Genomic DNA, 24,573 nt, shown 5'->3' with positions numbered 1-24,573 from the left:
AAAAACAGTATGTAAATAAGGCTTGGTCACACCACAAAGGGAACAACGCATCCCAACCGCTAGGTCACTACTCTTCTGGATGAGGCCACAAGCAACCCAGGCAGGTGCCGGCAACAATGAGCATCCTCAGTGATGTGTAGCTTGACTGTCTAAGCCCAGCAAACTCGGGATGCACGTCGGTGCAGAGGATGAGTTACGCGGTTCTCTATAATATTGCATTGAGCCATATCTAGGGCAGAGAGAGGGCGTAGCTCGCAACTTGGTATTTTTATGGTGTGTGCATCATGCTGCCTCTTCGGATCATTTGTGAATGGCCATGTTTCTGCCTTTGTGATGTGATGTGACAATTGTTGACTCTTCTCACCTGTGCTATAGCTTGTTAAGGAGTGCAACGCCAGTGTCCAGTCAATGAAGAGGACTGAGGAGCTCATCCACCTCAACAAGAAGATTCACTTTGAAAGCAAGGTGAGTCCTCCACGAGCGAGGTGCACCCTTCCTGGCGATAAAAGAGGGAGAACACGGGAGGAGAGGATTTAAGGAGGGAGGAATGGGAGAAGGAATATTGAAATCTCAAGCAACTCAGATGAGGAGAGTCCCTAGGAACTTGAGAGAGCAAGGGCGGGGTAGTGCTGAGATCCTATGAGAGCACAGGAACAGAAGGAGTTAGCTCCTGTAAGGGTAAAGGTGGATAAGAGGGAGGATAAGCCAAGCATTGAGATCCCATAAGTGCACAGACTATGCGAGGGAGAGACGCATAGAGACAGTGGAAGGCTGAGTCAAATATTGAGAGATTGGAGGAAGGGGCCAGGTAGTGAAAAACTGGGAGGAGGCAGCTTGTGTTGACACCATGGGATGAGCTGCAGGTTGTAGGGGATGGGCATTCAACCCACGAGTGGAAGGGGACACGCGTTGAGACCAAGAGAGGTGAGGATAGGTTTTGAGGGTCTTGGAGAAAGGACAAATATCAAGTTTCTAAGGAAGGGTACAAGTACTACTCCTTGCAAAGAGAAGACTAGTGCTGAGAGCTCGGAAAGAGGCGTGCGCATGGAGGAGGTGGGGAATGAGGCCAGGCAATGGGTGCAGGAGGCAAGCTTTGAAAAAATCTTTGAGAAGAATGTAGACATTGAGACCTTGAGAGTAGGTAACAGGCTCCGTACGTGAAATGGAGAGGGTGGTCTTGACATCCCGGAATGATGGGAGAAGCATTAAGAATCCAGGAGGAAGTGGCTAGCAGCATCAAAAAGCCTGCTCACTCACCAACCCACCATGAAGCTCACACCCCTGACTGCCTTTATATATCCATGCAAATAGCCAGCCACATGTCCATCATTTGATATTATAACCATTTAAACAGTCATTGATCGAACCAATGTTTCTGTTTAATTGGATATCATCCATCTGCACCCCAGCAACATCAATTAATCCACATGTATATCTTCTCAAATGGACACCATCATCTGTTCACCCTCCAATTCATCAACCAATGTATTCATGCATCTTCATCTATGTGGTGAACCCCTCTAAACCTCTAGTTCTCCATGGAGAAGCTGTGTTGCAAGCAGTGCAGTGACGATACAGCAACATAATTAAAAAACAAGGTTTTTAGAAAATTGGACACTTTGGTGGCATTTTGTTCTTGGATCAAATTTTGTTGGTCCAAAGAAGTTCTCCAAAGTTCTCCAAAGGTCCACAATCTTGGGCCTTTATCGTATTTACACATTATCATAGTGGTAGGTGGTTGAACGAACGGAGTCCACTAGCCATGTAAGTGGTTCCTCGTCATCCAGTTTTGGGCCTTAGTGAAGTGGCTTCAATGATAGATACCCTGGCACTTTCGCTCCATGCTCATGGTCTCGCTTCTTATCGACTGAAGATCCTGGCAATACTAGTATTCCCTGTGCACATCAGAAGCATCCTCCACAGTGCTGAGGTTGCCTCGGTTCATTGTTGCTTCAGTCCAGGTGCTCTTCTCCTTCTTAGATGAAGAAGACTCCTTCCACTGCTCGTCTTCTCCACCTGGCTCTCAGGTCAGTACGTCGTAGGTTCTCATGTTCCTCCAGACATCGTCTCTCTTCCTACCAATACTCTAGCTTCAGTGAGCTAGTATGGGCCTTCTTGAAGCTCGTCAACTTTTGAGTGCCTTCTGGGAGTTCTCGTACATCACTGGCTTCTTAGCTCCTCATAGGAACACATGTACCTTCGCTTTTGAGAATTTAGAATGTAATATAGATGTAGACATTAAAAAAAGGGTACAACGTCCTTTCATCGTGGGAGGTTTTTTCGCAGGGTTTTTTACAGCGGATTTTTGAACGAAAAAAAAACCATTGAAATGTTTTGGGGGAATTAGAAAAATATATATATGGGGTGTGGGTGTTCGGGAATTTATAAAAAAAATGAAAGGGGATGCGTGGTTTGGAAGACCCCCAAAAATAAAAATTTGCAGAGTTTTTTCGTTAAAAAATCTGCAGTAAAAAACCCAGCTGAAAAACATCCCACGAGGAAATGACATGGAACTGAAAAAAGAACACATACTTTCCAAATCAGAAGTTTGTAGTTTCTTGTACAAATAATCTTGCTTGAACATTTCAAAGAAGGATTGACTATTTAGTATACTTTTCTAAGAGTCTAGGCTAATAATTATGTTTTATAAGGTCCTATTTAGTCAACAATTTATCATAGCACTCTGTGGGCCTCATTACAGGTTTGCCGGTCTGGAATTAACATGCCAGTAATTCCATTTACCGGCACACGGGTGAGGTGGTCTGAGTTACCTCTAGCCTAGAGCAGGAGGTAAGTCAGGCACCCCACTAGCAAAAAACAGCCAGTAGTACCAGTGCCGGTCATAACGGCAATCCCCCCATGGAATCTTAAGGACTCCATGGAATGGAGATTAACATACCATTGCCGGCTCCTGTAATCTGCCAGTAATTCGAGCAGATGAAGTAGACTGCTTCCACTGCTCGTCTTCTCCACCTGGCTCTCAGGTCAGTACGTCGTAGGTTTTCACGTTCCTCCAGACATCATCTCTCTTCCTACCAATACTCTAGCTTCATTGAGCTAGTATGGGCCTTCTTGAAGCTCGTAAACTTTTGAGTGCCTTCTGGAAGTTCTCTTACATCACTGGGCTTCTTAGCTCCTCATAGGAACACATGTAACTTCGCTTTTGAGAATTTAGAATGTAATGTATACGTAGACATTAAAAAAAGGGTACAACGTCCTTTCATCGTGGGAGGTTTTTTCGCAGGGTTTTTTACAGCGGATTTTTGAACGAAAAAAAAACCATCAAAATGTTTTGGGGGAATTAGAAAAATATATATATGGGGTGTGGGTGTTCGGGAATTTATAAAAAAATGAAAGGGGATGCGTGGTTTGGAAGACCCCCAAAAATAAAAATTTGCAGTTTTTTCGTTAAAAAATCTGCAGTAAAAAACCCAGCTGAAAAACATCCCACGAGGAAATGACATGGAACTGAAAAAAGAACACATACTTTCCAAATCAGAAGTTTGTAGTTTCTTAAACAAATAATCTTGCTTGAACATTTCAAAGAAGGATTGACTAGTATACTTTTCTAAGAGTCTAGGCTAGTAATTATGTTTTATAAGGTCCTATTTAGTCAACAATTTATCATAGCACTCTGTGGGCCTCATTACAGGTTTGCCGGTCTGGAATTAACATGCCAGTAATTCCATTTACTGGCACACCGGTGAGGTGGTCTGAGTTACCTCTAGCCTAGAGCAGGAGGTAAGTCAGGCACCCCACTGGCAAAAAACAGCCAGTAGTACCAGTGCCGGTCATACCGGCAATCCCCCCATGGAATCTTAAGGACTCCATGGAATGGAGATTAACATACCATTGCCGGCTCCTGTAATCTGCCAGTAATTCCAGCAGATCAGGCACCGGTAACAGTATTCCATGTGCCAGTATCCTGGGGACCTCTAACTTTAAATATGATCTTCTCGGCGCAGTAACAATCCGTTAGTTTGTGTGGCCATTGCTTATCTTGAGAGAGTATGCATCTACCTGATCCTTGGTTATAGTTTTGCAATGGGTATACAGTTTGTTAGAGAAGCCTCAAACCTATTGTTTTAGCCTCAGGGGCAGTGAAACCAAAAATGATCTGCAGCATAGATGGAGTGAAGGGAATTTAACCCATTTTCCAATTTGTTAAAAAGACTTTCTAAATCCCTCAGAGGGGGTGGGCAGGGCAAGTAGTAATGACATGCCCGTTAGCACATCTTGATTGCCTTTGCAGAAGGTGACATGGATTTGACATTCCAGAGCTCCATTCAGGACGGCATCTAATGAAGGGGAAGGACAGTGTTGACATTGTACATATTTAAGTTGGTCCTTAGTAAGGAAACTAGCATCAAAACTACCTTTATCAGTTTCTCAGCTCCTCCTGGGATTGTTTCTGCTTGAATGAGCTCCACGCCCTCCATTGGAATCTGTCTCGCTCTAGGTCTAATTTTCTCCTGCCATTTCGCCCAGAACGCTATTTCTCCATCCAACTTTTTGGCTCCAACTAGCTTCTCCATTGCATCCAGGCCCCTTGACTATAACCAGCTCTACAGCTTTCATCTGCATGCGTCATTGCTTCCCTCAGCTCCCAGAACACCTCTGATCTCTACCAGCGCCCTGGATCTTTTTTTGAATAAACTGTCTATCCGTTGAATACTCCCAGCTGTGGTGGTGTAGAGTTTTTCACCTGTGTCGGTGCCGCCTGGGATCTCCTGCAGGAATGAACTGGCTTCTTGGATTTCTCCGTCAAAGACAGTGGCATAGTTCCACCTCACTCCGCCTTGTGGAATGTGTTTCGCTCTGCCATTTTCTCCATGCTTATCAGCTTTTCAGGAACATTCTGTGTGCTGGGGTGCATACCTATCTGCTCCTTGCTAAGTATTTATTTTGCAGGAAAATGCCAGAGCCCCAGGGCTTCTAGCTTCAATGTGGTTGATTGTTTTTCCTTATTATTTACCGCCAGAGCGTCACGACATGTCACCTGGATGTTGCCGCTACTCCAACGCAAGGGACACCACTCACTCTGTGGTGAATTGTATGGATTGCTGTATGCTTGGTACTTCAGGAAGTGTTCAAGAGCTGTCACCGAAATCGTCTGCAGTGGCAATCCCTTTCTAAGTGGTTGACGTTGATGTGACTGTAAACATAGCTAATGGGACGGGGTGATTACGTCCACCTGTTAGAAACCTTCCCTTCAGCTTTTTCATATCAGTGGAGACCATTACATTCTTGGTGGCCATCTTGAAACATCCTCATCTGTGTCTTTCTGGATCTATGTGGTTCTTCCCTTAGAAACCTTGTACTGCATCGGCATGGTCATGCCCTACTATCATTGGCTTCCCAAGATCCTTGACAACAACCACTGTCCAGTGAATTATCCTCTTGGAATTTCAAATGGTTCCTTTCATTTTAGGTTATTGCCCTGGGTGCTCATCTCCAAAGGACCCACATTTTCTTTTTGGGGTTGTTCCTTACACTGCCATGCCTCCACCATGTCAAGCATTGTAGGATAGTCCTTCCTGTGCTTTCCTTAGCCCCTGTCCCCTGACCATTGCTGACTCCCATCCCTGGGGGTGCTGTGATCTATCTTTGATGCACATGTCTTAGTGGTGCCAGGTATTATGTAATACTTCTTCTGGCTTTAGTCAGCCATAAGAACGCTCACTATGAACTGTTCCAGTGGTATCCAGTCGGCCATTTCATCTCGCGCAGCCGCCTTACGCTTCATCTATTTGTGAGATCCTTTCATCTGTAATCTTGGAGTCTTTGACCTGAAGTGTTTCCTTTCACTTTCTGAGAATCAACCACTGGCCTTCTTCATCCACCCCATACACCCAATGATAATCTTGCAAACATCCGAATACCCAACAGCGCCGCTAGGGTTCATGGATGGGAAGTCATTGTTTACTTGTCGGATGACTTTTGAGCTAACACTCTTGCTCGCATCGCTCTGCTCTGGCAAACACTTTTGCTTAGAGCATTTTTGTCTCTTTGAGGTGAATGTCTAAGTGTCAGCTTTAGAATCGTCTGCAGCTGTATTGGTTAGTTATGGCAGGTTTTCAGGGTTTCTGGGTCTGTACACATGGTTACAGTGAAGAGCTGTAGGTGTTGGCTGGCCACAGCTATGCACCTATGACCCTACCCATCCACGCTTCATGTTCTGTGGTGTATTCCCTCTGCTTATCTAGCCAGCCACACACTTGCGTCATGTCACCTGTCTCCTTTGCGGTCTGGGTCGCCTTAGCATTGCCCTAACTAATAGCAGTGGTCGAAGTGGGCGGGAGCAGTCGGGAGCGGTGCTCCTCTACTTCTTATAATTAAGTTTTACCGTTCCTATGCTTTTATTTTAAAAAGAAAACTTTCCGGAATGGTTTTGTTTTAAAATAAAAGAGTAGGAAGCAGTTGAAACTTGCACTTCCAGTGCACTGCAGAGGACGTTCCCTTAAACAGCAGGTGCATGTGTTTTGGAGTTAGTATTGTGCATGGAATGGGGCGTGGCTAGCCGGTTTGTGGGGAGCGTGCAGGTCCGCAGGGAACATAGTTCCACTACTTCCTTTGGTACACTTCGACCACTGACTAATAGGCCTGCAACCTGTGGCTCTCCAGACTACAACCTGCCTGATCCCTCACCTTTGATGCTTCTGAAGGGCTTTGAGAATTTGTAGTCCAAAACATCTGGACAGCCAAAAGATGCAAGTCCTTGCCCTAACTTTTCTTCCTTCTGATTCCATTTCAGATCTTCCCACTCATCTCCCAGTCACGATGGCTCGTGAAGCACGGGGAGCTGGTCGAAGTGGACCTGCAGATGCCAACAGTTTCCGGGGCTAAGCTGAAGCTCCTCAGCAAGCCTGTCTACCTGCATCTCTTCAACGACTGCCTCCTGCTCTCCAGGAAAAAGGAGTGAGTACGAGTGATGGGGGAAATAATTCACTAGATATTGTGACTAAACTTCATCCGTATTGTCAGCTGGCCTCCTGATCCCTCGAAAGTAGCATTTGGCACGGAATGATTCTGAAGTCCAGGCCCACCAATCCTGCTCCTTTCTGCCCCCAATTACGCATTCTTATGGGTTCAAAACGTGAGGGTAGCAAAAGATCAAAAGTCATGTGTCGTCAGTTCTCCTCCCTGATGGAGCACCTGGAGATCCAACATTGTCTCCGGATTTACACCAGCTATCTGTGCTTTGAACGTTTGTGCCTTTTGCTTTTCCTACATCCATTCCTAGGTCAATCAACCAGTTTCTCCTACAGCCTAGTCGCTGATCCCTCCCCTCAGAATGCATAGGCTCCGTGAGCCTCCCCTCCACCCCCGCTCTCTCCTCCCCCGACTGAAGCTCCTTTCCAGGGATTCACTTCAATGAGTGAGGGTTTGGGAGAGTTCAGTTAACAGGTCACCAGTGGTCACTATGGGATCTTGAATGTGTTGTCCACATGGAGGATTGCTAGTTAAGTATTCCGGGGACCAGCAGAACAGACAAGAGTGGAAGCGATTCAGCCATTATATGTTGGACGATGGAGTCCTGTGATGTTATGGAGAATCCAACAGTGTAGTGTGCTGCCAAACTGTGCCAGCCTTCCCAATCACAGTCCAGGATCTCCAGCTGAGTGTGCTTAGGTACTTCAGTGGAAGCTTGCCTGATGAGCTCTTGCAAATAGCTATGAAGGCATATGCTATTTGTTCCCATGCAAGGCCTGGATGGTGTTGGTGTTCTTGTCCATGTCCGTGTCTACCGCTCTAGAAAACCAACCCTGCAACCTAATAGCTGCTGTGGGAGGGGACATGCTTTTGACTCAGGTTGGTCGGAGCTAGATTTCACCTGCGACGACGCTCCGGAGTCTAGTTCCCTTTAATTGAAGTAGAGCCAGGTTGCCAGGACTGAGCAATTGGTCACATCTTCAAGGTGTCTTTCTCCAAGTCTGGGCAGATCTATAAGAACAGTGACACACATCTGGCATCTGGCTGGTTATCACACTCTGGAAGAGGGCCGCCTCTGACTCCTCCACAGCCCCTTAACATGGAAAAGGGATAAGTCCAATGGGAGAGCGAGAAAAAGAACAAATCCATAACAAGGGAAATAGGCTGGGCCATAGCACTTTATGTCAAGTACCCGAACCCCTGTAAATGGTTGGGAGGGATGGCAGGGTGTGTATCTCTGCGCGGAAATTGAGGGTTAATTTGTGTCATTCTTTGAAGTTATCATGTTGGAACCCTACCATGCTATTAACGTTATAGAAGCTAATATCAATATTCATCTTCCTGGATGGTTATGCACAAGCTCCACAGGCATCATATACCTCATGCCATCATTAACAACACTCTGGGTGCGGCTTTTCCAGTGTGCGCCTATGTTCCACTTTAATGCTCCCTTATCTGCCTTATCGCATACAACTGATGTAGCCCCCAGCCCCTCTGGGTGCGGCTTTTCCAATGTCCGCCTATGTACCACCTTAATGCTCCCTTATCTGCCTTACCGCATACATCTGATGTACACCCCAGCCCTCCTGGTTGCGGCCTTTCTGGTATGTGACTATGTACCACCTTAATGCTCCCTTATCTGCCTTACCGCATACAACTGATGTAGCCCCCAAACCCCCGGGTGCGGCTTTTCCATTGTGTGCCTTTGTACCACCTCAATGTTCCCATATCTGCATTGCCTCATACAACCGATGTAGCCCCCAGCCCCTCTGGGTGCAGCTTTTCCAGTGTGTGCCTGTGTACCACCTCAATGTTCCCATATCTGCATTGCCTCATACAAACGATGTAGCCCCCAGCCCCTCTGGGTGCAGCTTTTCCAGTGTGTGCCTGTGTACCACCTCAATGTTCCCATATCTGCATTGCCTCATACAAACGATGTAGTCCCCAGCCCACTTGATGCAGCTTTTTCGGAGTGTGCCTACCACCCACTGTTCTAGTGCTTCGCATATGGGCGTTGCTGGGTTCCCGCTGGCTCACCAGGCCTTGTATGTACCCAGCAAGCAGGGCATGTGGTGTACCCCACCTTACCATTCCGTATCTATGTAACTTGCAAGCACCTTATCTCTGTGTATTCTGTGTGCGTACTGCAACTGTACCTAGCGCCTAGATACCCCTGGGCTTTGCGCGCGGCTATGAATGCAAACATAAATAGATACATAAATAAACACTAGCATGTGATTAGTAAGAGTCTAAATGTCAGAGCTGGCCTGACCTAGACTTTATCATCACCGATACATAGCCTTGCGGAGGGCTCAGTTCAGGATTTCCTGGCCTATTAGTAGCACCTACACAGGATGCACCGCAGTAGGCCATTCATGCGGTGCATTATTAAAACAGAAACAAGAGATGCACAGTTATGCACCCCCAGAGACGCATACAGAGCAGAGCCTGGGGTCATAATAATGGCTGATGTGCTCTAAAGAAGCTACAATAACATAACATCAGCAGCATCGAAAGCAACAAGATGACAATCCCAGCCTCTCAATATAATAACATGTAAAGTGGTTTTGTAAAGCATATGTCCTCATGATTATGCAAGAAAGAGATGTTAGTGTGGTGGAGAGATAGGCAGGTGGGAAAGCCTGCAGTGGTGGTGATGAGTGCAGACCGAAAGTATCCAAAGTCATGAGAGCTGGTATTTATTTTTCTGTGTGGTTTGAGTTGTATCTGATTGGGTAAACCCAAGATGTGCTAGGTGACTGATCTACAGCACTGGGGGGAGCCACTCTTCTGGAGTGGTTCTTTGCTAGGTCTCAAGTTGTACATGTGGAGTGCGGTGTGTGTGCTGCTGCCGGGGTTCGTGTGGTGCGGTAGTGCTAGCAGCAGTAGTGGCTGCTGAATTTCTTTATTCTATGGGCATAAATCCTTCGACCAACCAAAGGGGGTTAAGGGGCGTTTTCCTCCAGGGAAAACTTTTAAAATAAAGGGTTACAATGTTGCATTTTACAGCATACTTTCTGTGAAAGGTGGGTGAAATGCCACAGTTTACAAATGGTTTTGTTGGGTAACACTTGGAAACATCCAACAGATGGAAGTCACCAACAGTGCAAAGGAGCATTTCCTACGGCATGTTCATGATGACTTTGCCCACAACATGATCCATCCAAAGGACGAGGATGGCTGAATGAAAGATTATCTGACAATGTTACTGCTGATAAACTATCTCCCCTGATCCTCCCCACCTTGAACTCCCAGACCAGACAGACCCTTTTACTCTGGTGGAGGAACATAATAAGATAATGACTTCATCTTTAGATATCATAGCACCTCTAAAACTCAGATGGAGTAAACCCAAAAAACATGGAAACAACTGGTTCACACCTCATCTGAAAGCAATCAGACTAGAAAAACGGAACAGTGAACACATTTGGAGACATGATCCTTCTGTCACTAACAAAAATAACCTCAGTAAAATAGCCACCCTCTACAAAAAATAAATTATTCTCGCCAAACAATCTTCCATTAACCTACATATTACTCAAGCCAACTCCAGCACCAAAGAATTGTTCACCATCCTTAAAGAGATAGAAACGCCCATCCTTGCCCCTGACACTTGCCTTAAGGACAAGTTATGGTGAACCAATATTCAGAGCGCCCTATCCAATAAGGTTACAACCCTCCAAGCCAAAATTAACAACAAAAAAGAAACTCTCCACCTTTCCCCCAAGCCTGACAACCCTCCCGTGCCACTGCCCACGCACACTACACCTCATCTGAATAAATCTCCACTCCGCTTCAATTTTAACAAAGTATCCACCCTAGATGTGGAAAAAGTCATCCTCACTCTCAAACCTTCAAACTGCCACGGCGACCCTTGTCCAGCCTAAATTATAAAGGATGCTGCACGTGACCTTTCTCCATCATCTCCAAACTCATCAACTCATCTTTCTCCACCTGCACCATACCAAATAATTTGAAACAATCCTGGGTCCTCCCACTTCTGAAAAAGCAAACTCTTGACCCATCCATTCCTACAAACTATCGCCCCATCACCACAGTCCCTTTCCTGCTTAATATTCTCGACAAGGTGGCTTACCTTCAAATTCAACAATATTTGGAATGTAATCACCTCTTAGGAGTACATCAATCTGGCTTCAGACCCCAACACGGGACCGAAACTGCACTAATTGATCTTAAGGCACAAATTGACATGCTGAGAGACAACGGAAAGGCAGCACTACTGCTCCTACTTGACCTCTCAGCGGCGTTCGACTTAGTGGACCATAAAATCCCATGCAACCACCTGGACTCCGCTGCCCACTTCTCACAAGAAGTGATAGGATGGTTTCAATCCTTCCTCGACAACAGGACAATGCGCGTCTTCTCGCCATCAGCAGCCGCTGACCCCATACCCATTACTTGCGGGGTGCCCCAGGGTTCCTGTGTGTCCCCAACCCTGTACAACATTTTCACAAAGCCCCTTTTTGATTATCTAGATGCCCTGGGTATCACCTACACTAACTATGCCGATGATACCCAGATCCTCTTCCCGCTGACGGGAGACTGCAACAAGGATTTGACCTTTGTGAATAGAGTGTACCTCATCATCCAGGCATGGATGGCCTCTCACGGTCTATGCCTGAATGATGACAAAACGGAACTTCTCATCCTTGGCACCCCTGCAACCCTTAACAAATTAGGTCACAACTATTCCAACTTCAGAATAGATGACAATAATATCACTGTAGCCAAGGTAGTCAAAACCCTTGGATTCTACCCCCTAGACTTTACACTGACCTTTAAAAAACGAGTTAACTCTATGGCCTCTTCAACGGCCTATACCTGCAAACTAATCAGAGCGGCCAAACACTTCCTTTCCTCCAACAACTGCATCACCTTAGCTAGAGCCCTTGTTTTATCCAAACTGGACTATTGCAACGCCCTATATTTAGGGAGTAATAAATACATTACTAACAAGATCCAGATTTTACAAAACAATGCCTTGAGAGCAGCCTTAAGCATTCCCAAGAAAGCCCACATTTCTGACATTAGAAGAGCCAATAACTGACTCTCCACTAAAGACAAAATCCTTCTCAAAACAGCATCCTTGACACATAAATGTCTCCACAATGCCGCACCACATTACCTTATAGCCAGATTTACAAGACAATCCTCCAACCGCCCTACCAGAACTGCCAATGCCAACCTCCTAACGGTGCCCAGATTTAAATGCACCAAGACTGGCGGAAGCAGCTTTCCGGTCAAAGTTGCCCCATACTGGAACTCCCTCCTCCCACCCCTGAGGGAAGATGTACCTTTCCTCCGCTTCAGGTCCAACCGTATCCACTGGATCAAGGAAAACGACCTTTGACCTATCTCTAGTACGCCCTTCCCCATTTGCACATACTATGTATATTGACCATTGTGTAGCTATTTAGTTGTGTAACCTACTTACCTGCTTCTCATCGTATTCTGTACAAACTACCTGCTCCTTTGTCTCACCTTCTAATTATTGTATAAATTGGGTAAATGTATGTTCCTGTACAGCATTGTAACCTAAGCTGAACAACCTTCTTGATGCTCATTGCGCCCTGGTACCCCTGGGTCTGGCACGCATTACAAATATTAAAACAAACAAACAAACAAACAAACAAACAAACAAACAAACAATGTAGGCATCTGGAGAAAAAAATCAGGAAGACACACCAGTGCATTTTATTGGAACTACTAAGATATCTCAGAAGGCTGAAGTGTTTGCTGATGCAGTGTCAAGCCTCTTTTAAAAAAGTTACTGCTCTATTCAAAGTGTTGGACTGTCCCTGGCTGCAATTTTATGACCGTGTGTAGGATTCAATTGAACTCATTCATGTTGATCCCCACCCCTCTCTGTTTGCCTGTTTTACTTTCACTTCCTTTTATCTCTCACCCCATATTTGCTTTCCCTCGTTGCTTAACATCTCTCTTTTTTTCTCTCTTTCCACATATATGATGCTTTTTTCTGATTCTCGTGTTTCCACTCTACGTCTGCTGTCTCTGATTACTATCGCTGTTGTCCGTTTCTTTCAGGATTGGGAAGTTTGCGGTCTTTGTGTATGCCAAGATGCCGGAACTGAGGGTGAATGACCTCAGCAAGAAGCTGCAGGGGGTTCCGGGACATGTCTTCCACCTGCAGCTCTTCGAGAACCGCCTGCTGAAGCACCAGATCCTACTGCGGGCCCAGACTGAGTGAGTCCTGTGAGAGGGAGGATACTGAGACACTCCATGAGTGAAGTCACTCCCCGCCAAGATTCCCAGTTCCATGAGTGACACCTTGAGCCAGTCCTGGATTTTGCTTACAATTGCATGCTGGAACTTGTAGTTTTGATTTTTCTATTGCAAGGGTGGGCCTACAAGTCCTAGCATGCAGTGGGGGAAAGAAACACTGAAAAACCAAGGACTGGCTGAAAGATTCTGGATGGGCCTGGGAAACTTGGAAGCTATGAAGTAAGAGGCTGTAGGGGGTTTATATACTGAGCAAGACGACTGTTGGGCCTACTTCATGTGACACAGACAATTATGAAACACTGAGACAGCAATGTATTTGTAAGGGTCCAAATATTATTTGTCTCCCTCGGTTACATGAGCAAAGCGTGTGGATAATCCTCTTGCTACATGCACCGGAGCCGATTCCCTTCAGGTTTCACCTTTCTCCTTTTCTTATGTTATGATATGATAGGTTATTTATAACGCACTTAATACCCAGAGGTTGATATGATAGGTTATTTATAACGTGCTTAATACCCAGAGGTTTCTAAGAGTAGACCTGGGGATCGAACCTGCAGTGCTGCGTGTCGTCTTGCTTCCAAGGTGAGCACGTTGCCCTTGAGCTATCCTCCTGAGACTGTTGTTCATGCTCCCTCTCTCTGGGCCACGGCCAGTGATAGAGCTCTCCCTTGCGTTGCAGATCTCTGCAGGGGACTTAACAATGAGGGTTTAGCACAGACTAATATAGGAAGGAGATTGAAAAGAGTAATTGAAGGGTTAAGGAGCAAGAACAGAGAGGACACACAGGCATTGAGTGAATGAGTAGCATCATGAATGCACAAGGGTAACACGGAGACAGCGAGGCGTATGAGAGTGGCAATGAGTGAGCAAAGAGGCGGGGCATAGAGTTATTAGCATTCAGTCTGCCTCTGTGTTTAGGGTGTGAGAGAATTGTTCCCACACCTAGGCAACAGGGTTACCCTCGAGGTGACCTGACTCTCCTGCTGGCAAAGCAGCCAAGGCTAATCTCTCAGAAGGAGAATCAGGATGGGTGATGTCCACCCAGTATATTGTATATTGTATATATTATAAGACGGCGTTCGGCGCCCTACAGTTAAGGTGAGTCAGACTCCCATAGGAACCACTAAAAATTGAATTGCTACTAATGTTTGACTCCTGCGACAGATTTGGCTGAAGGTTTGAAGTCATTCAGGGAAGCAGCCCCCACTCCCTAGACTGCAAGGTTTGGTAAAGATATGTTAAAAACTTAAAAAATGTATTAAGAAAAAAACACAAAAAAACAAAGTTGAGATCAACTTCCCATTCATTTTCCCATAGACAAAAAAGGTCAATTTATGCCGGAGCACACAGCTCAAACCACTGGACAGATTGGGACCAGGTCCAAAAAACTTGGACACGAAGCGTTGACTTGAGGGCTTTTTGTGGTTTGGTTTATTCCATGCAGTAGTTTTTAAAATATTTGACGGAGAAGGGGGTGGCCCCTTTTCCAACATAGATAGCTATATCTCAGCTAAATTGCCAAAACTGGGTCCTTTTAGACATGAAACAGGCACCATCTTTGTTTTTGCTTAATGTGGGAAATAGCGGCGGATATAGCCGAGGGTATCGGAAAATGAAACGCAGGAAAAAAGCCATTTTCACATAAAGAAAAATGCAAATGGCAGAAATCTAGAGGTGGGGGGGAGGTAAGAGGACAGCAAGTGACATTTTGGAATTGGAGGGGTCTAGGGACTGAGTTTGTAACACAAAGCTTTTCTGTAGTCATCGATTGGAAAGAATAACTGCAAATAGCCGACATTTGAAAGCAAACTGCATCACAGAAACAGTGTGTGTTGTGGGGGATTCGGAGAAAGGGAGGGGAGGTTGAGGAGGCCATCATGGGTGTGTGGGGAGCAGGCACAGAGGAGGGGAACACTTGGTGAGGGCAGCAAATATTTATTTTCCAAACGTTTTTTGATATTCGCGTTTATAATATGACTACAGATAGTCAAGGGTATCTGTAGTTCTGTACCCACGGCTATAGAAAAAATAGTTTACAAAATATATATTTTTACAGCTACAGCTGGTGAAAAATCACTCCCATCCGGTTCCATGTGATAATATCCCTGCAAAAATTTCGCCATACAAAATTTCACCATATTACCCCATGGAACCTGCGGGGGACACCCCTGCAACCCCCATATATTTTTAAAGGGAGCGGGGGTCACCCCCGCATCCCCCCACCCATTTACCCCATAAATTATCCCCACCAAAAATATTGCCTATGGCCGTTCCCGACGACCATATGTACGTCGATATTTTTGGTGGGGATAATATTACCTGATACCTCCCATCCATGCAGTAACCAGGACCAACACTGCTTAGTTTCAAAGTGAGGAAGGGGCTTCCCCCTCAGGTCATGTTGCCTAATAAATTAGCCCAAGTTACAAGACCACTTAGAGCCACATGACCTGAGGGGGCCGGTCCCTTCCTCGCTTTGCAGCTAAGCAGGGTCAGTCGCAGTTACTGCATGGATGGGAGACAGTCCACAGTCCCGAATGTTGTATGTTTTTTTAGTTTTAAATATCTCATAAGACACTAAGAAAACATACAGCAACCGCATTCTTTTTTTTTAAACCGTGCTACTGTCAGTCCTTGAAAGTATTCCACTTGGAGACAACTTTTTTGCCTTTTACTGAATTGCATTCTGGTATTTGTAGTCTCCCAGTCAAGATGGGGGATTAATGCCACAATTGTACACTTTTTGCCTAACATAGTTCTATAAGGATTTATATATTTGAGTGACACTATGGTATGTGTGCTTTCAAGTTCTTTTTATAAAGCAGAGTATTGTTGAAAGCCATACATGGGGGCTTGGAGGGGAAATGATGAGAAGGCAAGTAAATCATGAGAATTTGTCCACAATGTGACTAGAGAATTTGCAATCCTGGACACCGGTGCAGTTATTTGCACCTGATTGTGGCTGATTTTCAGGGCACAAATAAAGGACACATGTGGGTGGAGGCGTAACTTTTTTTCAGAGGGTGGACGCAGCCCCTTGTTTTTTATTGAGGTTGGCAAGCTTGCTTAAGCATTTAGCTACCAGGATTTATACTCAGGTTGTCATGTTCCCAGTGCAAACGCTTACCCACAAGACCACAAGCACTTGCTTCGTATTGGGATTTTGTTTTCCAAGGAATATTTCACGACAGATTGCTGGGTTTAAAAGGTGAGCAACTTTTATTCTTTGCCAGCATATTTATTGGAACATTTCTTCTCTCATGTTATTTTTCTGGTGTTCCTTACTTTTTTTAAAAGTCCAAAGCTATTTTGCCTTGCACACTTTCTTCTAAGGGGAAGGTCAGTTGAACTACATTTGCATATTTTACTTTGAGATATTTGTTCACTTACTTTGCGCATATTCATGGGTGCCAGCTTTTGAATTTTGCTATGGGGGAAAAGCATTCTTGCAGCCAGTCATTTTATTCCCTTTTCAGTGCTGCTTAAATGCAGTTTATTTATTCATTAGGCATTTGTAAGGCGCTTACACATTAAGGAAATTGGGCCTCATTACGACCCTGGCGGCTGCGGTATGAACTGTGCCGGTAAGGTACCGGCACCGTTCATACCGGGCCGCCACATTACGAGTTTGCTTGCGGGTGGCGGTATGCACGTCTGGTCTGGCCAGACGTGCATACCGGCACCCGCGAGCAGACCAGGATGCTAACAATGGACACGTCATTAACGGGTCCGTTGTTAGTATCCTCCCCATTCCCATTGAGCCCTATGGGGGATCAAATGGGATTGGGGATATACCGGGTCTGGGTCCAGAAAATGGGAATTACCGGGCCAGCAAATGTCGGAATGGCCCGATAATTCCCTTTTTTCGGGACCCGGACACGAGTTTGGAGGTAGCCATGCCGGTAATGACAGCATGGCAACCTCCAAACTCGTAATGAGGCCCATTGTGATTTAAAGCGCCCGCAGGGCAATGGGAAGGGAAACAGGAAACAGCGGGGTACTGGAATATGCAAAATACAGAAAAGAGCTGTCCTACTATGCCTTGAGAACATTTGGCTCTTGCAAGTGCTGGGAGAGAGAAGGGACAGGGGAAGGGGAAAGTGCTAAAGGTTCCACAGAGGGGTGAAGTGCCAGGGAGATAGTTGCAAGGCAACAGGTAAGTGCAAAGGCGGTTGCGAGGGCAACAGGTAAGCACCAGGCAGTAACAGTGCAATGGAAGAGTGGTCACCAGCCCATCCAGTAAGTGCCAGCCTGTGACGCAGCACAGGCCAAGTGGTGTCCGAAGGCAAGTGCAAGGGGAGGGCGGATGCTGCAGACGATCGGACAGAAGACCAGGACCCAGGAGGACACATAAGGGACCAGGACACCAATTACAGCTACTGTGGGGGTTTAGCACGGTATGGAGAGCGGGAAGGAGGAGGAAAAGAAGAAATGAACTTGAGATCTGGCTCAAGACAGAGAGAGGGGGAGGCTGTTCCAGAGGAGGAAGCCAGCTGAGGAGAGGGAATGGCAGCCCGCTCTCTGCTTAGAAAAGCGCTTAACAAGCAGGGAGTTGGAGCCAGAGGATCGAAGGGATATGGAAGGAGAGTATTTGGTTAGAGCGAGTTGCAGATAGTGTGGTCCTAGGACCCAGACAGCCTTATGGATGATGCAGAGGAATTTCAATTTGATCCTTGCAGCAATCGGGAGCCAGTGGAGAGATTTTAGGGATTGGACAGATTTGGTCCCTAGGTTGAGGCCAAGGATAAGTCTTGCAGCCCTATTCTGGATTAGCTGGAGGGAGCGCCTAGAAGAAGAAGGTAGATTAAGGAATAGGCTGCTGCAGCAGTCCAGCCTGGAGAGTATGGAGTTCTGGTGACATTGAGTTCAGGGGGAAAGTGAGGACTGGAAAGATGCCTCTGAGGAGGTAGAGTTGGAAATGAAAGAGAGAGAGGAGTCGAAGATAACTCCCAGCTATCTGGTCTCGGAGGAACTGAGGGTGGAGAGCCCAGGGTGGCCAGAGTGAAAGGCGAAAGGAGGGAACAGGAGTCCTGATAAGAAGAATCTCAGTCTTGCTGCCATTGAGACGGAAGTCATTGGAGGTACACCAAGACTGTATATCGGACAGGCAGTCAGGAATGACCGAGGAGGTCAGAAGAGATGTAGCGGGAAGTCTGAAGAAGAGTTGGGTGTCGCTGGAAGTGTGGTGTAAAAGTGGAGATAAGGTGACCAAGAGGAGTGAGATAGATGTTAAAGAGCCCGTGTGAAAAGGTAGAGCCCAGAGGAACTCCACAGGTGGAGATAGAGGCGGTAAGGAGAAAGAACCCAGGATAATCTGGGACGGACGGTCAGTGAGGAAAGAGGTCAGCCAGCCTAGTGCCCATGCCGAGATACCGAGGGTATCATGGAGACGTTTTATGAGGATGTAGTGGTTGGCATCGTGCAATGCATCACAACAGTCACCAATAGACCGGCCACAAAACAAGGGGCTTGTAGCACGCTACCTAACCAAAGTGTGTGATCCTTGGCAAATCATTCAATCTCACTGCACATTGCCTAAAAACATTGTGAGTTCTCAAAGCCTGCAATCTTTTATAAATTACAATACCACTGTCAAAACAGGTCAAAATCAGTTTGTGACTGATGAATGCCTTTGCACAATGGGTTGCAAGTGTTTTAAAATATAGAGTGGCCGTGCCCACCGGCCATTGGCAAAGGCCATGGCTGGTGGTCTGGTAGTGTTCTAGAATGGACAGTGCGCATGGCCGAAGGCCATGGCTAGTGGCCTGGTAGTGTCTTAAAATGGACAGTGGGCAGTGCCGAAGGCCATGGCTAGTGGTCTGGTAGTGTCCTAAAATATCCAGTGGGCACGAAAGCTCTGAAATTCAGCTAACGCCACCTTATCTTCAAGCCCCCTGTTGTGCATCCTATGACCACAATGATGACATCATAGATGACATCATCTACAAGGTAATGCAGAATTTCAGGTGAGTAACTTTCTAAAATGGCATAGTTCAATGGGTTACGTGACTGGGAGAATTCCTGGTTAGCCTGTGTATTCAGACACCAATGTTTACTAAATAAGGTTAAAAATGTCGCAAAGCCTAGGTTTATTCTAAATGTTATTAACATTACTTTGAGGAAATATTATTTGCGGTTACAGGAAAGCTACCGTGAGCTGTCAGAAAGTTTACAGAGTTTGGAAAGTCAGAATTCTCCAATGGCAGAGGAAGTTCCTTTCTGGTGTGGCAGCAATGATTCTGTTGATGAAATGAAGGCTCTTTAACCTTACCAGAGGTGATCCTGGGCTGTTGCCAAAGGTGCCCTGGGGCTGGGTATAGTGCAGCTGTCAAATAGCCGGCAACGTGGGTCCAGTAGCCAGGCACCGCATAGGGTGGCCCAGTAGTGCAGCTCATGTACACCTGGGGATCATGGGAGTCCCTGGGGCATTTGTTCAATGTCTTGTGTAACTGCAGCTATCTGTTTCCACCTGCCACTAGTCTTCGGCCATCCGGTGCTTTGATGGGAAAGCAGCAAGACTTCTTTTGGGAACAGAGGAGGGTTTAAGGCTTCTGACCCAGCCATTCCCGCTAGGTCAAGAGGGGTGAGCACCCCTTAAAGATGAAAAGGCTGGTACCCAAAGATCCCAACAGCATTTTGTCTTCTGAGTGTCATCTTGGGGAAGTTACCATAGCACAGCTTTCATAGAGAGGTCTTCGGGTTATGGTTCCTTCTCTGAGCGTTGGGACTCTTCCCATTGATTGAAAAACATGTGGATTCAGATCCCCACACTCAGCCCCCAGTAACTATCATGCATCATTTAAAATATTGGTGGCCACGCATTCATAGAGGTGATGCTTTTATAACTTTCCCAGGAAAACACACAGATGTGCATTTAATCTTGAATCAAGACATCCTTCTTACATACGCTCCAGAACTGGTCTTGGCTGGCCCTGAGCAGTCATCTTGGATCGGGAGTAGCCAAGACCATATATGTACACATCCATGACTTCAGAGTTTCTAATAAAAGCGCACCACCGAGAGGCTGACTGCAAAAGAACAAAATGCTACAGTCTGTCGGACCTCGGCCTCCTCCCTGTGATATGTTATCTCATATTTACACTGCGTCCATCCCCGCTGTAGTGATCTTACGTCACCTGACCATGTCCGAGAGGTGCAGTAGTGTGACCCTACCCTGGTGTCTCCAGCTTTTACGTGATGGCAATGACGAGACAAGACTTTGCATGGTACAATGAGTAGCGTACTCCAAAGTCTCCCTGTCAAACCCATAGAAAGCAGATTGGTACACAGGAACCAGGTACTTCCAACATGCACCCACCAATGCCACATGTTTCATATCTGCCGCTCCCACGGTACCACTAGCGATCCCCGTGTTTCTTACAGAGCCACACACACCAAGACCACCAAAAGTGTGAGAAGACCACCTGAGCTACATTATATTACAAATACTGTTTCCATAATGCGCTAATTATTTGCAAAGGCCTGGGCTACTTGCAGTGCAGTAGCTCTATCATTAGCTTTTGGGGTTCGAACAGCTAACTTGGTAAGGTTGCTTTTCCAGAAAAACACGGGGTACCTTTTGGGCACTTCACCATGAAAGGTTTAAGGTCTGGAGGCACAACAGACAGAAGTGAACCCTTGGTGAGGTCTTGGAAGATGACACTCTGGGGAATATAGTTAGTGAACCGGTAGAGAACAGGCAAAGGATCAATGGGTTTATGGCAGATCCACATCTCAGGGCTTTCAACCTAACACAAAGGAGTCACACTGAGTGAGTGAAAGGATGGGGGCGGGGGTAATACTAGGCTATGGGAAGAAAACTGATTGAGGGAAGAGGATGAGGTGCAATGGAATAGGAAGAGAACTAATGGCCTCATTCTGGAAACGCATGGTAAAAGACATTCTCTGTATTTATCCAGGCCCACCAAATTTTCCTTGATTTCATGTATGGTGTGAGATCCCTGGTCAGAACCTCTAAACCAAAGTTTCCATGAAGGATTCTCTCACTGTGCAGGGAATCCAAAAGCTGGTCCGTAGTTATCGGTATTATGATCCCGGCTTGGCAAACCGCAACCACTTTTCCTAAACCAGGAATAAGGAGGCAGGGTCTGGATGAATCTTTGGAGCAATAAAAGCCAGCGTGCTTGTCTTGGGGTCAAACGTTGCTGATCTCAGCCGAGAGATCTCTTCAGAATCACCATGTGAAGTGGGAAAAGGCTCCAGAACCTGGAGTCATGAGGATCCAGAGGAATCAGCGCGACCCCACTGATGCGCCTTGGACTCATCCACCCGGATTGTCCTGACTCAATGGCATCCGTCCATAAGTGAGAAAGCGAGCAGTGGTGTCAGTAATAAAAGATATACGAGGACACCAATGTGCTTTTTCTTTGCAGCCCATAATCTGGGGACGCAAGCCAGACGACTACTGCATCCACGAGGTCAGGTACATTCACACCCGATTCCCATGATTCACTGCATGTAGAGAGAAAGGGCTCAGGAACCGCTGCCATTCACTGCTAGAGTTGCCACCAGAGGCGTTGCTAGGGGAGTGGGGGCTAAGGGCGCTATAGCCCCTCGTCTTTTGGTTGTAGCCCCGGATAGAATCTCAGGAGCTACAACCAAAAGACTATCTAGACCCCTGTCGCGACAGTTCCAACATTAGCGTAGCCACAGGTCTTTTCCAGACCAAACAACACCCCTGGTTGCCACCTATCAGGATTTGGACCGGACTGACCGTATTTTTAGATCCGTGTCTGGTTGTCCAGTTTCCACACAAATCTGGATTTGTTCTCCCCGTGGATCAAACTCAGTTTCACAAAAGACTCAGAGGCAGCCAATGGCGTAGCAGCAGAAGCGGCCTTTGGGGTTTTCAGGTGTGTGTCAGCCTGCCAGGGTGTCAATTGCATATGTACTGTGTGGTGTTCTCTCTGGACCTGTGATTTACAACTCCTTTGTCAGATATGTGCTGCCCAGTGGTCAGCAATTAATGAAAAATGGGTCATGGTGACCCTTTCATGTGAAAAACTCCAACTCTTCTTGCAAAGTGCTAATGTTAGGGCTGTTCATTCTGATGGCCCATATGCATTTTAAAGAACATTCCAGACAATAGACCTCACCAGCTATTTGGTGTATTTGTAAAAGAAAGGGCACACAGTTGCCTGCAAAAAGTACTTTTTTGCAAAACTGCATATTTGACTTAATCCTATTCGCAACAATATGCTGGATGACTGTTTTGAACTATGAAAAAATCAAGAAATGTTTATTAATGATACATCCGACTCACTGCAGACTTCAGACACATGAAGTTGTTGCAGTGTCACGTGTGAATAGGGCATCCAGGCCTGGCTTCTTTTTTGCATTTTGTCACTTTCAGCTCAGCAATGGTGAATGAAATGATGAATGAAAAGCAACACTCTGAATACCAGAATGTAGAGAAACACAGGATAAAACACTGACACTTCACCCACCTACATATCTGCTTCACAACCGCATTATAGAGTAAAGTGGTGAGAAAGACGCAGACTAGTGATCAGTGTTTGCTTTTTAGGCACTGCCAATCTGCATTTGTCTTGCAGTACACACATTTTGGAAAAGCTTAACTACAAGTCCCAGACTGCAAGTCACAGTTGAATGAACAGCCAGGGTTGGATGGGTGGTGTCAGACTTGTCGCGGGACTTCCTATATACGTTTCTTGGATTGTAGCCCCCTCCTTTAGCTCTATCTAACTAACCAATTTCAAGTGAGAATTACACCATTCATTGGCCCTCATTACGACCCGGGCGCAAAGGGATACCGGGCACTGGTAATGACACCGGTGCCGGTAATCCCTTTGCGCCCTATTCCGAGGTCCCTTTGCGGGTCCTTCCCTTAACGCCTGGTTTTACCAGGCGTTAAGGGAAGGACTGGTTTTACCATGGCTAATAGCGCCATGACTAGCGCCATGACTAGCACCAACCTCGGAATGAGGGCCATTGTCTCTGGACCCACAATCATTGTCAAGCCTGCTATTTGTAGATCTGCATTTCCATTGGAAAACATGAAACTTCATTTTTCAGAACCTCCATGATTTTACAACATGAAAAAAACACATTTAGTGGCATACATTTGTATTTGTTGCTGCATTTGTGCTTCATGTATTTTATTGACTAGAGTGTGCTATAGAACTAGGTTGCAAGAAAGACGTGTGTGGGGTGGCAAAAGAGGCAGATCGTTGTTATTTGCACCTTTTGTATGTAGTTAAGAGTCCCAGATGTTCCCGGCTTGACTGAACAGTGTTTGTTATGCTCTACTTTTATGGTGATTAACTTTATTGATCATTATAATTTGTAACAGTGCAAATATTTCCCTCTATGTTCTCCAATCTCCCAAGCACCGACACCACCCACTCAGCAGTACCCCTCACTCAGCAATCCTCACCAATCACACTTACACTCCCAAACCACTCACTCTGCCAGGCATGCGCATACTTACTTGCTCTGTTACCTGCTAACACAAATGCTATTGCCTAGTCCCTGCTACACTCCCAAATCATGCTCTCAACTCACATCTTATGCTCTCCAGCTTCTCTTGCAGTTTACAGTCCTTGCTTCTTTCTCCCTCCTTCTCTGTCTCGCAGCTATTCTCCCAGCCTTTCACGCTCTTTTCCCAGTCTGCAGCTTGCCTCCTTCTTCTGGCTCACTGCTCCCTCTCTTTCTGGTCACTGCTTACCCTTTGGTCCACCCCTCCCTCTCTGCTTTCTGGCCTACACCCCCTCTGCTTTCTGGCCCACAGCTCCCCCTCTTTGCTTTCTCACCCACCACTCGGCCTCTGGTCCACCACACCCCTTCTGGCACACTGCTCCCCTTCTGGCACACTGCTCCCCCTCTGGCTCACTGCTTCCCGCCGGGCCCACTGCTCTCCTCATATGGTGACTAGTTTAATTTTTTTTTTAAATGCCGATTTTTCGGGGGTTAAAAATTGCCATTTTGGCAAAACCTTCTGTTTAGTGTGTTTTTCAAAAACGGCTGATTTTGTGGGTGTTTTTGCAAAACGGCTGATTTCGCAGCCCTTTAAAGGATTGTGAAATTGCTAAAAGCTTGGGGGTCTGATTATGGTGGGGGAGCAGGATACTTACCTTCGTTATGGTGATAAATGCACATGCGCCTTTTTCAACTCCTTTCATCACTTCTCATTCCTCGTACTACTGTTTTCCAAAGGGCGTTCATGCACACAGCGCTTCGAGGCCATACCAACGCCAGTGTGTGCTATAACAATGGCACATAACATACCTATCTCTAATATTGCCGTATGATATGCTAACAACTCCAACAGCAAAGATAAAACGGGGAGATTTAATAACTGGCTAGGAGGAACTGGGAGAAGTCTGTTGCAATTCA

At 46.2% G+C, this 24,573-nt stretch overlaps 1 protein-coding gene across 1 annotated transcript in view; it reads left to right on the top strand.

The window, feature by feature from the left end:
* ARHGEF19 (Rho guanine nucleotide exchange factor 19) overlaps positions 1-24,573 on the top strand; it is a 275,868-nt gene that overhangs the window by 233,734 nt on the left and 17,561 nt on the right. Inside the window, exons 11-13 of the mRNA XM_069611104.1 lie at positions 376-465; positions 6,755-6,918; positions 13,000-13,158. Coding sequence (XP_069467205.1) covers positions 376-465; positions 6,755-6,918; positions 13,000-13,158 — 413 coding nt within the window. The remainder of the gene's footprint in view (positions 1-375; positions 466-6,754; positions 6,919-12,999; positions 13,159-24,573) is intronic.

Source organism: Ambystoma mexicanum, chromosome 8 (assembly GCF_040938575.1).
Source record: "Ambystoma mexicanum isolate Mex_15411 chromosome 8, UKY_AmexF1_1, whole genome shotgun sequence".
NCBI classification, from domain to species: domain Eukaryota; kingdom Metazoa; phylum Chordata; class Amphibia; order Caudata; family Ambystomatidae; genus Ambystoma; species Ambystoma mexicanum.
The sequence above is the reverse complement of the archived record's forward strand: the minus strand, read 5'-3'. Positions and strand labels throughout refer to the sequence as shown.